The following is a 13,877-nucleotide window of genomic DNA, read 5'->3' as shown; positions in this document are numbered from 1 at the left end:
GTACTAAATTAGTTAGATAATTTCATACAGAAAAGGATTAATTTTGCATTTATATTTTGCCTTTTCCTTTGGCTTTTTTGGGTTATTTTTGGGGGGTGAAAGAGCAGGTGATAGTTAAAATATTAAACATGCATACGGTTAATCCCATTGTATACTTATTAATATTTAATGAGATGCCTTAGGTCCTGTATATTACTCCTTGTCAAGCATGTGTAAGACATGTGCATGACCAAAGCCTGAATTTGGGGAATCTTTGGTATTAATACTGTAGATGTTTTGCTTTCGAAAGGTCTTGTAAATTGCCAATATGTTGTCACTTCAACTTCCAGAGCTGCAAAAAATGGGATAATTGAGGGCAAAAAACACACCGATTTGGGACACCATAAGAGCCCAAAAAAGCTGGAAGGCATGCTCAGCACAGTCAAAAGGGAGAGGATTTGTGAGCTACTCACGGGCCCAACAAAGCCTGCCACCATTGTGAGGAGGAGGGCAAAGATGGCCACCAGCATTCGGGTTTGGCAGAACCTCATAAAGACTCTCGTCAGGGACGCCCCCTCGCGCCCTCGACTTTTCAGCTCGTCGTGCCACAGAGATTCCAGCCTGGAACAAACAGCACAACCACTCACAACGTTATTTATTTTGGCAAATAAATGATCAATGACACATCCACTCCAGGTTCAGACTGGAGTAATAAAGTTATTGATCCTAATTTACTTTAATGATGAGATACAGGATTATCCACAAATAAACCACATAATCCACAAATTGACAAATAAATGATTAATGACACGTCCACTCCATGTGCAGACTGAAGTAATAAAGTTATTGATCCTAATTTACTTTAATGATGATACAGGATTATCAACAAATGAAAATCGACTAAATTGCTGTTGTGCAGCAGGCAAGGAGATTTTACAGAAGCAACAACTTTCCTTCCAGCTAGCACAATAGGGAGCATACTTGGCTTAAAGGCAATCACACAGACCAAAAATCACGCAAGAAAAACGCCAGCAATTAGGCTGAAATTAACATAAGCTTGACCCACACTTTATAATCAGACTTCCATGAATGATCTAGCGTGTAATTAGACTTTGAAAGCTACATACTAAAGTATTAAAGATGTGTCTAATGCACTTTTATTGCCGTATAATGCTCTATAAGTGTGGAATATCATGTTGGCCAGGTTACTAATGACTCTCCCAAGCAGCAGCAGCCTGGCCACCGCAGAGAGTAATTTACGCTCTAACGACTTTATCAAAACCCAATCAAAGGCAGAGAACATTAAACCAAGCCGACTCTTGCGCATCCTGATAATTACTACTTGACGTCAAATGACTTGAAAGGACTAGAACATGTTGCCATGACGATAACCGAACGGCGCCCAATGTATTGATTTATTGTGAGGAATGCAATGAAATTTTTACAAAAGAAAAGAAACGAAAAACACTTCCTAGAGTAACTTTACAACCTTCAAAACGTGTATTGCCAAGCTTTGCAGTTCATACTGAAGAAATGACTTCCACCAAAGGGATTAGCATGTATCCTACACTCTAAAAAGAGTTGGGTTATTTCATTAACCCAGTTTTTGGATTGTTTGTGTTGGGTCCAAATTCTGGGTTATTTCTTATAAATTAACCCAATTGTTGGTTCAAATTAACTATATATTGGGTTATATGCCAGTAATGTTTTATGTTAGGTCAAAAATCAACCTTACAGGCCCATACACAGGTGCCAGATGTACACTTGAATTAAGTATGACTGTCGGCCATGACAGTCGCCGACATACTGTTCATGTCTACACACGCAGCATCGTGGTCAAGTCAACGACACTTTTGACATTTGGATTTCTTCATTTATCACACTGTTTTGGTAAGTACTTCACACACTGTAATCTTTTGAAAACGAGTTGCTTGTAACTGAACGTGTGTGTTGGACAGCACGAGTGCTGGAATCGTAAAAAAAAAAAAAAAGGGAAAAAAAAGGCATTAGTCTGCCGCCATTGTAGGATGCGACACTTCACAAGAACTGTGCGTTCTCCAAATAATGTTCCATATTAACTTTATGTGTTTACTCTAATCCACAGGAACATTTCTATGATTACCAGAGTGGTTCTGGTTACCTTGCTTGGAGATTGAAAACTGTTGAGCGCAACTCTCCTCGAGGTCAATATATCTCAACACACTTTTCAAGATGGACCCACAACTCATCGTAGGCCGTGTGAAAGTGTGAGGCAGATGTCTGATGATGACCGCAAGGAAGCAATGCTTGGTTTAAAGAACTGAAAATGTATCTATCTCATGCACTGATTTGCATTTCCTGGCTGAGGGCCAATCGGAATGATTGTCACTGACACCGCTTTGCAGACTGCCATTGGTGTCTTACTCATTCAATTCAAATAGCACCATGACGCAAAATATATGACTTTGCCATAATTCTAAACACTACTTTTTCATTTAGATTTGTTCTCACTTCCACCGTGAATGTGCTGGACAAAATTCTGGACACGTATGCATTCTACTTTATGAAACCATGACTGAGGACCGCACAACAAACAATGACCTCCCAGCCATGTTAACATGCAGTTAGCACTAAGCAGGCCGAGATGAAATTTGGCCGCCTTGTGACCATGTCACACGCATGAGGACGGATTAGCGGGCCGGACTAAAATCTGCTTCCGCCCAGCTCTTTTCTCAATTATTTAGCATTGTTTTGACCCAATTTGTTGTGTTCATTTAACCCTTAAAGTTGGGTCAAAACTGAATAAACCAATTGTTTGGTTCAACTTGACCCAAGTCTGGGTCGGTCCTTTTATAACACAACAATTGGGTCAAATTTAACCCAAAAATAGTTGTTTTTGACCCAACTGTTATTAGAGTGTACTTTACGGAGCAGTCTAGCAGAAATTATTGAAAGGATGTTTTGTATTTTGTCTTTTTTTGTGATACCAACATAGATGGGTAGAGGAGGAAAAATGGGATCATGACCATAGAACTAGACTGAATTTTACACCTGATTTAATAATTAGAGATGTTAAAAAGCATCCTAAAACATTGCCTGTGCAGTACAGTCAACACCGGTAAAAGTGTTATGACCTCAAAAGTTAAGGCAGGTTGTGTGTATTTTGACCCAAGTTCCCTACTGTGGTTGTGTGTCTAAACTTTACTCTAACTCCCCTTTGATACCAAAGGTTAATACTCCAGATTACAACACTGTGAATGCAGAGAGCGCACCATAACAACAACATGGTAGGATCCACACAGGGATGATTGGACAGAAATGTTCTCAGCAGCCGACAGCCAAGCTGATGTTTTGAGAGGCGCTTTGGCTCAGACATGGCATTGAAGATTCGCACCTCACTGGGCACCGGCAAGTGTCAACTCTCCCAGGGTGAGGTTTTCTTCCCTTCTCCCCCATCTCGCCATCGTCTCTGCTGTGCATCTGGGTTGCGTAACTGTTCCTGCTATGGCAACACAGGCTAAATCCCTGCATGCTGCAGCGCTCCTGCATACCATCATCGCCCAACCCTGACTATGTGAGCTCTGCGCTGCTTTAGTGTTAAACTCACTGGACACCACATTAGGTACGCTACATTGAAAACCTTGCCTTGGCAGGGATGAGAATGCTTTGTTTTGGAAGACTCAAAAAGGCTAGTGTAATTACTTTATAATTTTATTTTATGGCATAAAACAAAATGGCCGCCCGTTAAAAGTTACAACCATATTCCTGCAGATAGTACAAATTAGTTTATAGAATAAGATTTAACAACACTTCTAGTGTATTTTAATCAATGTCAAGTTAAACTGGAGTTTAAAACAAAATAAAAAGGAAACGGCAAGAACTGGCCGACTGAATTGAGGTAACAAGTTTTGTATCCAAACTTTTGTCTCCATCCATTCATTTTCTGTACCACTTATCCTCACAAAGGTCTTGGATGAGCTGGAGCCTCTTCCAGCTGACCTATCTATGCCAGCGATACTATAGGGACAGACAGAACTGTCTTCCACTAAATGACAGAAGGTACAATTACACGTGTTACAATTCTTACAAAAGAATAATCGTGTAGTGTTCAACAAAACAGGCCTGGATTTCACACTGAGTAAGTCAATTTTTTTTAGTAAGTTCAAGTGAGATCAAGTATATGTGTACTATAGTGTATATACTTTTTGGTGACTTTTTGGGGTGGTTTCTAACATACAATATGTGCCTTGGCTTAATAAAGTTGGAGAAACATAAAATATAAAAACCTTTCCTAAATAAAAAAAAATAACACTGCTTTTCACAACACTGTTTTCCTTACTCTTTTCATTGCTGGGTCAAAACTGTAACCCAAATTGGGTGAAATAGCTAACCCAGCACTGGGTCCAAAAGGGGCCGAGCCAATGGTGACTTATTTACTTCTTACATGACATGTAAGGCCCACTTTTTAAACTGGATGACCTTCCTGACACAACCCAACCATCTTCCATGTTTTCTTGCTTTATTTTGTTTATTTGGTGTGACGGTTGTGCTGAGTATGACTGACTCGTTCTTAAAATCAGATCCTGTTCATGTTTTTTCTCTCACACCGTGGGTTAGCAGGTACACTCATCTTATCTTCAGGTCTGCAGTGACGTGACTCTGCTATCAGTGATGTGACAGCTAATGACAGCGACTGTTAGGGACACACTATGGCAGGCTGAGCACTTAATGACATAACTGCCAAAGTCGGCCGCTAACTCACTCTAATCTGTAATCGCTGTTATTCTTAGCTGTCCGCCCTGCCTAGAACAACCCCGCACACGAGATATTACAGGACTGGATGTCCATCGATTAAAAGTGCTGGTGTCAAAGCGGAGCACGCAGAGTGCAAACACAGGCATGGGCACGCAGAGTGGGAATCTTTTCCCTGCAAATTCCCACACGCTGGTCTTGCACCTGCTCTCTTTCTCGCTATCTCTCAGTACCGCTCTCTCACTACTGTCAATGTTTGAGCAGCGCTAGTGTCACCTTTATCTCAATCCCAGGTACGGCTGGGAGAGCACAGGGGGGGGGCTTCTTCCAATATTTGTTGAAAAATGAAAAAAAAAATACAATAAAAACAATCCCACCGAGCTAAGAGTGTGAGAGGCAAGAGGTGTGGTGCGGATGGCCGCTTCAACTCAGAAGTGATACACTGGGAATGGAAACAAAATCCTTTTCACTTTAGTGTTCACTTTAGAATTTAATTGTACAAGTAAATGACAACTCGCTATGCCAATTCAGGTTTTATTCTGGTGCTCTCTGAAAGCGGCTTTGCTTAACGTTGCTACTAATTACCTCCACAACGGAATGCCATCTTGCTATTGAAGCCCTTTGTTTGAACGAATGATTACACAACAGCAAATTAGCAACTTTACTGGGTGTTGAGAAGTGGCTCGAGAAATAAGCTGTCGCATAAATACTATTCTATTTCATTAGTATCTTAACCTTAATGAGACAATTCAAGTCTGAAACGGTATTCCCTCTTCCTGAGTGAAATTTCTGGATTGAGTGTAGTTGAAATTTCCCAGACATCTGCATGACAGAGCAGTAGAAAACAGCACGAGTGGACCAAACAAACACAGACTAAAATGTTAGCGTCTCCATATAAAATGTTCCATTCCAAACAACAGCGCTGTGACTATAAGTCTGTGAATACAATATTGTTTGGTGCTTGTAATTTCATTTCAAGCTTTACTTAACAATAATTAAACGTTAATATAATTACCAGAGGTGGGCATTCCATCGGTGACGGACTAACTGATGGACTTAACTGACGGACGGGTACCCTGGCCGCTGACAAACCAGCAAAATTTAATAAAATGCCCACCTCTGATAATTGTATATAATAATGTTAAGAACTTAATAACATATTTTTACATAGTTGCAACATCTTGAAGCAGTAGAGGCATAACTGACACCACTATTTAGCAACAACGCAACAATTGCAGTAATTCAGACCCATCTAGTCTGCTGCCTGAGCGGCTTGCCTTCAAAACCTGAGGACAAACTTAAAGTGGAAGTCAACCCAAACATATTTCAGCTCAGATTCAGACAACAGGTCAGCCGTGATTGGTCGTTGTGAGCAGTTGTGATGTCATTTTCAGTCAACAGCAGACAAAATGGCCGCCCCAGAGATGGCTAAAAACGGGTGCATTTTGCTGCTAAAAGTGGAAGTCAACCCAAACATTTTTTTCAAGAATATGTTCTATGCAAGCCCACTAGTTGACACAGGGCATTCTGATAAATATTGCGTTTGTGGAATCAGTGTTAATCCACTCGTTTTTGGCCATCTGTCATTTTGTCTTCTGTCGACTGAAAATGACATCACAACTGCTCACAATGACCAATCACGGTTCAGATCAGTTGTGATGTCATTTTCTGTCGACAGAAGACAAAATGGCCACCCCCACAGATGGCTAAAAACGAGTGGATTTTGCTAATTAACTTTTATTCCATAAACGCAAAATTAATCAGAATGCCGTGTTTCAACTAGCGGGCCTGCTGGGAACATATTCTTGAAAAGAATAAATTTGGGCTGACTTCCGTTTTAGGGGAAAACAGCTTTGTTGCAGGGACCATTTTGACTGACAGAATGTAAGGATGGATGCGTTTTAAATGGACGAGGATGGACGGGTCGGAGGACGATTCTTTTATGAATAAGGACGCAGGAACGATGACGGAAGGGTGCCCAGGTTGCGTACAGAGGTCGGGCCAGCAAAATAGGGTGCCCATCTCCGCTAACCACGCAAGCTAACCCAAACTCCAACATCAGGGACTGAGCCAGGATTCAAACCTAGAACCTCTCGACTGTGAGGCAAACGTGCTCAGCACGACCCCACCTTGCTGCCTTGGAATGTCGTTTCTTATATAATTGTTGGATTATATAATTGTGTGACTTTTCCTCCGCGAGTCCTCTTTGAGTTTACCTGCGGACCATTTCTCCGATCACACTCTCGTGTTAGCATTTCGTGTCCGGCGCCTCTTTCATCGCCACACACTGAGCTCACCTTTGGCAGTTGACTTCGGAGGCTTCGTGGCAGGACAGCCCCCACACGTCGTTTATGGACAAGCTGGACGTCTTGTAGGCTCTCACGGCCAGCGGCGAGAGCCAGTGCAGCGTCATGAAAGAGAAGAGGCCGGCGTTGTCGACAGGGTGCTGGTGTCTGGAAAAGAGAACCAAGTGTGGTAGGTAAGAAGTCCACAGGGATGCGTTGAACACACAAAAGCGCCATGTTGGAAAAGGGGGCGGGGGGGGGGGGGGGCTTGACCTATGCTGGCATTTGAAGAAAGCATTAGGAGTTGAGCCAAGGTGAATCTTGCCTGCAATGTTTGAGCAGTAATTTGCACATTCTTCGCAGAAGAGCAGCCCAGGGCTTGTTTATCACTTAAGCATACAGTACGTTCAACCGCGCAGCTGTCTGCTACTCGGGGATAAGGTTCCATTTGTTATCACGGCTTGATGCGATAAGCCAACGGCCAGAAAGCGACTCAAAGCGAAACCGTTTCTAGGCTGTGTGCTTAAGTGCGAATCTGGATGTACATAAGCCGTAAAGTTGTACCCTGGAACATGACTGTAATGTTTTCACTCCTTAACTCAGCACTATCATTTTGTTTGCATTTAGCCAGCGGTTGGTGTACAGTCCAATGTCCAAAGTGAAGAGTCAAAAGTGTGATGTCAGCATATCTCATGACTCGAGAAGATTAGTGTGTTTTGTATTTTACTTTGGCTTCTTGTGACGCCACGAAGGATATCAACCATGGTAAAGGCCAAAAAGTGTGCTCTCCATTACGTGTCTGTTTAGGAATCTTCCAAAAGTGAGTCGTTTGACTTTATTTTAATTTCATTCCGGGTTATAATATTCTTAGTTTTTATTATTTATAGGGTAGTTTTTATTTAGTTTTGACTTTTGTTTATTAAATTCAGTCATTTTTAATTCATTTTGTATCGGGGGTTTACTAGTATTTATTGTTTCAAAAACGCTTCATTTTAGTTTAGTTTTTATTAGTCTCAGTAATGGTCGTAGTTTTTTTTTAGTTTTTTTTAATAATGGAGTATTTGTCAAGTGCAATACAAAAATAAAGGTAACTGAGTACTGTGTAATAAAGTAAACTACAGTTCCCTAAACGACTGTTCGGCCTTCTTCTGTTGGGCCATACAGTAATACTGAAATAAATAATTTTAAATAAACCCTGAAAGCTCATCTATTAAATTAATTGACAAAGATGAAAACAGGACATATTCACTGTATTTAGTTACTTTTACAAATGTAGTTTCAGTAAGTTATCATTCTTTTTTTCAAAGCATTCTCAAATGTTTCTTCGATTTAAGTTTTAATTAGTTAATTTTTGTGAGCTATAATGACCTTGTTTTTTACTATACAGTGCTTACAACTTCCATCCATCCATCCATTGTCTTCCCCTTATCCGAAGTCGGGTCGCAGAGGCAGCAGCTTCAGCAGGGAAGCCCAGACTTCCCTCTACCCAGCAACATCTTCCAGCTCTTCCGGAGGGATCCCAAGGCGTTCCCAGGCAAGCCGGGAGACACAGTCTCTCCAGCGTGTCCTGGGTCGTCCTCGGGGTCTCGTGCCGGTGGGACGTGCCCGGAACACCTCACCAGGGAGGCGTCCAGGGGGCACCCTAATCAGATGACCGAGCCACCTCAACCGGCTCCTTCCCGGATGGGCAGGGCTTATAACTCATCTTTTTTTACATTGGTATGACCATAAAGAATGTTACCTAAAATTTGCCCATGGTATTTAAGAAAAAAAAAAAAAAAAAGGTTTTACGATGGCAAATGCATGACATCAAGTGAAGGGTTGGAGCAGCAAGAATGAAAGAGTTAACTGCGGATGTCATCAACTTTTTTTTTTTGTGGGAGATTTTCCAGAAAATGGGCTGCTGTCGCGCATGACATTTCACAAGATCATATCGCATGACATGTCAACGTACCTCGGAATCCCTCAGTTCAGTAAATATCAAAAGATGAGTGTGTTTTGTTTCTTTAGGCCTTTTGTGGATTTGTTGTCACACTCATTCCCAAAAAATGTTCCAAAGAGTGTCAAGAAAAGTATGTGAGAAGAAGGATATACACCAGGAGTGAGTTCTTCTCAAACTTAATGTAGTGTTTTTATGTTTTCGCACCATTTTTGGGCCTGTTTTACTGCCACCCCCCCCCCCCCCCCCCCATGACAATTTTTAAAAAAGGAGCTACCGTATGTTAGCTGTATATTATGTCAATAAAGTCAGCACTTTTGCGTGTTTTTATGTCCTGACATTATTTCTATGCTATAGAAAATGGCTGGACGTGAACTAGAATGCTTACTTGTGTGTTATCCTGAAGGGCTTGAGTAGTTGTATGCTTTGCCGGTAGCGGCCCCGTTTTTTGGGCCCTCGCTCCACAAACACCTCGGCTTCCTCCTCCTCTTCCTCGGGCTGGAGGGAGGCCATGGGCAGGCCCTCTATTCGTCCGGCCGCTTCCAAGGCGTCGGGATACATGGCGGACCCTATGGAAAGGACGACAACATTAGAAAGATGCTTGGTCAAAACATCTGCGTGTTGCTTTCTTGACTAATTTGTTGTTCATTTTGTTTACCCGTAAAACGCCACATTGTGATTGATAATATTTGTGGTCCGTACCACAGCTGTGACTTTCTAGTTTTAGTGCTAAATAATTATTCGGCAATCAAAAGCGTTGAAGCAGATTTTCTCCTAATCTAAGGAGCTAATTATTTCAAACACGACTGCAAATACTGAGCAGTAGTGTGGAATAAACCGGGAGTTTACTTGAGTTCTCACATTTTTTTTTTTTTTTTTGCTCACGTTGACATTTTAGCAGCGGGAAATAGAAAAGTGTCTTTCACGGGTTCTGCTTTTCCTTTTGAGCCTCGAGAGGTGTTGTGCTGAGTCAGGCTCGAGACTTTGCAAGGAATCACCTTGCTAAGGGTCATGATGGCTCACTGGCGCACAACTTAAGCACTTATCTATTTAAAGACGTCTCACATTCAAACTGAACATCTGAGCTTCTGTGTAAGGGCTAGTGAAATTTTTGCCTCAAAGAGGGGGGGGTCATTTTAAGTCACATTTATGAAAAACTATGATTGAACAGATGTTTACTAGTCTATAGGGCTAGGCTACGAATTGGTGAATTTCAGGTTTTTTTTGTCAGGACAATTATTTTTTTAAATCATTTTTTAACGGCCTCCATAGTTCAAACTGGGTCCTTGCTGACATCCATTGTTTACGCTTACAACATGGGAGTGAACAACATAATCTTATTCTTTAAAAAAAAAAAAGCTGTGCTGCCAAGCTAGCGATTTGTTCACTACTATATCTAGCAATGTTTCAAACTCCTCTTACAACTGTTATCCCCCAAAAAGCAACTTGCAACTTCAGCTCTCGCTAAGAAACCGACAACATGAACAGAATCATTTTCATACTGTTCTGTTTGACCACAAAGGAGCCTGGTGGAAGGCAATCATGGTGTTAATCACACTGAACATTGCCAAAGACACAGTTCCCCATTTACCAGTACATGTTGCAAAAGCAGTGGTTTACCAACATGTTTGAATTTTTTGACCGCTTCCAAATGGCAAATGTAACGTAACACCCTGGTCGCCTTGCTTCACCTATGATTCTACAGTTCTGTATGACAATAAAAAAAAGATTTCTGATCATGTAAAATGTGAATTGACTGAGGTTCGTGCATATATTGTTTGGAATCAGGAGGAATAAAGCACACCCTGAAGTGGAAAAAAAAAAAAAAAAAAATATATATATATATATATATATATATATATATATATATATATATATATATTTTTTTTTTTTCTACAAAAAACAAACTTCCAGTTTTATTACACGTGTTTGGAGCTTCATGAAAGATGCCTTGTGTTTTCCTATACCATGTGAATCGGAGTCATATGCAACAGTTTCTCTGTGTCTATTTTTAAAAAAGGTGAACCCATTCATTGCAGCGGAGGGGCCCTCGCTCGGCCGACAGGTTTTGCCTGCATCAAGACTGTGTCTGAAAGCGCAGATAAATTCACGCTGTGCATTGATAAGAAGAAATGTTCACCTCAATAAAGGATATGGTCAGGGAAAACAAATGATTCAAACAGTGGGGAAACACTGTTAAGGTACAGTACATTTGAAAAGTACGTATTCATCTGTTTTTTTCTGGGCACTCCAGCTTCCCCTCACAATCCAAGAACCTGAATGTTAGTTTCACGGAGTCTGAGTCCCAACCAGTGTGCTGCTGTGGCACAGTAGTATATGCCAACAAGCGATACTGAGGCATTTACTTGTACAAACATTGTGTCCATTTTCATCTATCTATCTATGCCAGTGATGAATATCGGCAGGCACAAAAATGGAGGTGCTTCTATTGACGGCATTGTAAAATCGACCTGTGCACCCGGTTTTCATGCAATTTTTGTTTGGTGGTGATCAGGGATATTTTTCCAATTCTTATGTGCCAGGACTCAATGTCCATTTAGTGTACACGTGAGCGAATGGTTGTTTGCCCAATATGTACCCTGGAATGAACTGACTGAACCTTGACCCAAGTCAGGAGAAAATAGAAAATGTCTAAATGCATTGCACTTATTTTGCATTTAGGAAGGAAAATGCATCATTAGTATTGTGTCAGGGTAGAAAAAGCTCACCAACTCACTTTATTAACATGTTTTTCTGAAGTGCAATTTTTAAGATTAAACAGCTACGTGTTCTTGACAAACAATTGAACATTTGGTGTCATTTTTGGTAGAAATAAATGTTCTATATGTTAGTTCATAAGAGTATCACATTGACATTGTTCTACTATGAAGGATCTTGCATTATTACTGTTTTGTCACCCTAAGTCATTAACATGGAGTGAAAATGTCAACATGGCAACACACTTACGTGGATGTTGGACTGGCTCGGGTCACACTTCTCTGATGTTATGTTTATGGGCAGCCAATCCGGATGATGACCATTTTTGCTAATTTACTAGCTTTTGGCTCAGAGACGTGAAGGGAGCACACTGAAACTCATCTTCCGGTTCGGTGAAGGTGCTTGCAGAGAAAGAGGCTGCGGCGTCGGCGTCGGATGCGGGAGGATGGAAGTGCGGCCCGGAAAACATTATCAACTTGTCCCCCCGTCTCACGTGGCTACAGTACGTGCCGCTTCCTTCCAAAGCTCCGCTTCACCGACTCACCGAGCTCTGCGGGGAGAGGAATTCCCGACATCACACCGACGTCACAGAGCGTCAGCCAATTGGTGACGGCTTTCAACGTCACGGGAATGAGGAAGTACACGCGGGAGACAAAGGGGGCGGAGTCGCGACAAGGGGGCTACGTAATCACGAGCACGGGTTGTGGGTGGAGAGGAAGGACGCCGGTCAAGCTGCGATCTGATTGGCTTCCCACCGCCTCGCGCTCAACACGATTGGGCAAGTACATATTTGCTTGTTGAGCGTGCACACCAGTACAACAAATATTAGAAACCACAATAGTCCTTGAACCTTGAATTTTCAAACTCGGATTTTTCGAGCACAAATACCCCCTTTTTTTTTAACACAACAAAAATAATTGTTCATTCAACCGTACGCCATCAATCATCATCGTTCTATTATTAATTATTTTTATTATTATATATTTTTTAAATAATTTTATCTAGGCTGAACTCAATACAAAGTAATGTAAACATGATGAGCAAAAAAAGATTTTCAGGACGCATAAATTGGAAAAAACAGGAACAGTTTCAAAGAAGAAAGCTATTCCCCATAGTTTTATTTAGGAGAGTTTTTTTTCAGCCATCATATGAAGGCAGATTCAAAATTAGCTTATGAAATTAAGGCCCCCAATATCATTGTGCTTATATGTAAAATAAACAATTGTATTTATTCAAAACGAAATAACTAAATACTTGATTTTTTGTGTGATGTTGACACAAATGTATGTAGGTGATTCAGTTTTATGGATATTTCATAGATTAATTATGATATCAGGAAAAACAAACAAAACAAAAATCCAAAATAAGAGATTCCAATATTTGCATAGAAATCATATAGTATGAAAATGAATAATGGGGATCGGAGTAGATATTTTTCCAGCAAGAATCTTAATTTTAGATTAAAAAAGTGAGTGTGATTTAATATTCTGAAGTTTCAATGTTGGCGGCACGGTGGTCGACTGGTTAGAACGTCCGCCTCATAGTACAGAGGTTGTGGGTTCGAATCTGGCCCTGGCCTTCCTGTGTGGAGTTTGAATGTTCTCCCCGTGCCTGCGTGAGTTTTCTCTGGGTACCCTGGTTTCCTCCCACAGTCCAAAAACATGCATGGTAGGTTAATTGGACACTCTAAATTGCCCCTAGGTGTGATTGTGAGTGCAAATGTTTGTTTGTCTCTGTTTGCCCTGCGATTGGGTGGCAACCAGCTCAGGGTGTACACCACCCACTGCCCAAAGACAGCTGGGATAGGCTCCAGCATGGCCGCGACCCTTGCGAGGAGAAGCAGATTGGATAATGGATGGATGAAGTTTCAATGTTATTTGATTCCACATCTTGATTCGTTTGATGTTGTATGCGCCAAGAATGATTCATGCTGAAGTGAATGCATTGAGTCGTGTACCACCCTACACACCACAAGTTTATGTATGGTGTTCAAAATTCCAACATTTAATCTAATCCTCCAAAAACACAAGCAGATGTTTTTTTTTTCCAGTTGTTATGATTAGCTAATCTAACAGATGCAAAGCTCTTAAAACATATCCAGGTGCTCATGCAGGATCCATTGTCAGTTCAGCCCTGTCATAATTTAGTTATGCTCCCCAGTACCAGTATTTCTTTTCAAAATTCCTCTTTGAGAACTTGAAGCCTGATGAATTTGAAGGAATAAT

General features: G+C 41.1%; 1 protein-coding gene across 1 annotated transcript in view; it reads right to left on the bottom strand.

Annotated features, from left to right (window-relative positions):
• LOC147151707 (ATP-binding cassette sub-family C member 5) overlaps window positions 1-12,215 on the bottom strand; it is a 38,003-nt gene extending 25,788 nt beyond the window's left edge. Inside the window, exons 1-4 of the mRNA XM_086015817.1 lie at window positions 11,902-12,215; window positions 9,323-9,503; window positions 7,008-7,163; window positions 453-600 (exon numbers count right to left, since the gene is read on the bottom strand). Of these exons, the coding sequence (XP_085871943.1) occupies window positions 453-600; window positions 7,008-7,163; window positions 9,323-9,495 (477 nt within the window). The 5' untranslated portion in view covers window positions 9,496-9,503; window positions 11,902-12,215. The remainder of the gene's footprint in view (window positions 1-452; window positions 601-7,007; window positions 7,164-9,322; window positions 9,504-11,901) is intronic.
• Between the last annotated feature and the right edge of the window lie 1,662 nt (window positions 12,216-13,877).

Source organism: Filicampus tigris, chromosome 2 (assembly GCF_054856515.1).
Source record: "Filicampus tigris isolate MCC_2025a chromosome 2, RoL_Ftig_1.0, whole genome shotgun sequence".
NCBI lineage: Eukaryota > Metazoa > Chordata > Actinopteri > Syngnathiformes > Syngnathidae > Filicampus > Filicampus tigris.
Note: the sequence above shows the minus strand (reverse complement) of the source record. Positions and strands in the feature narration are given on the sequence as shown.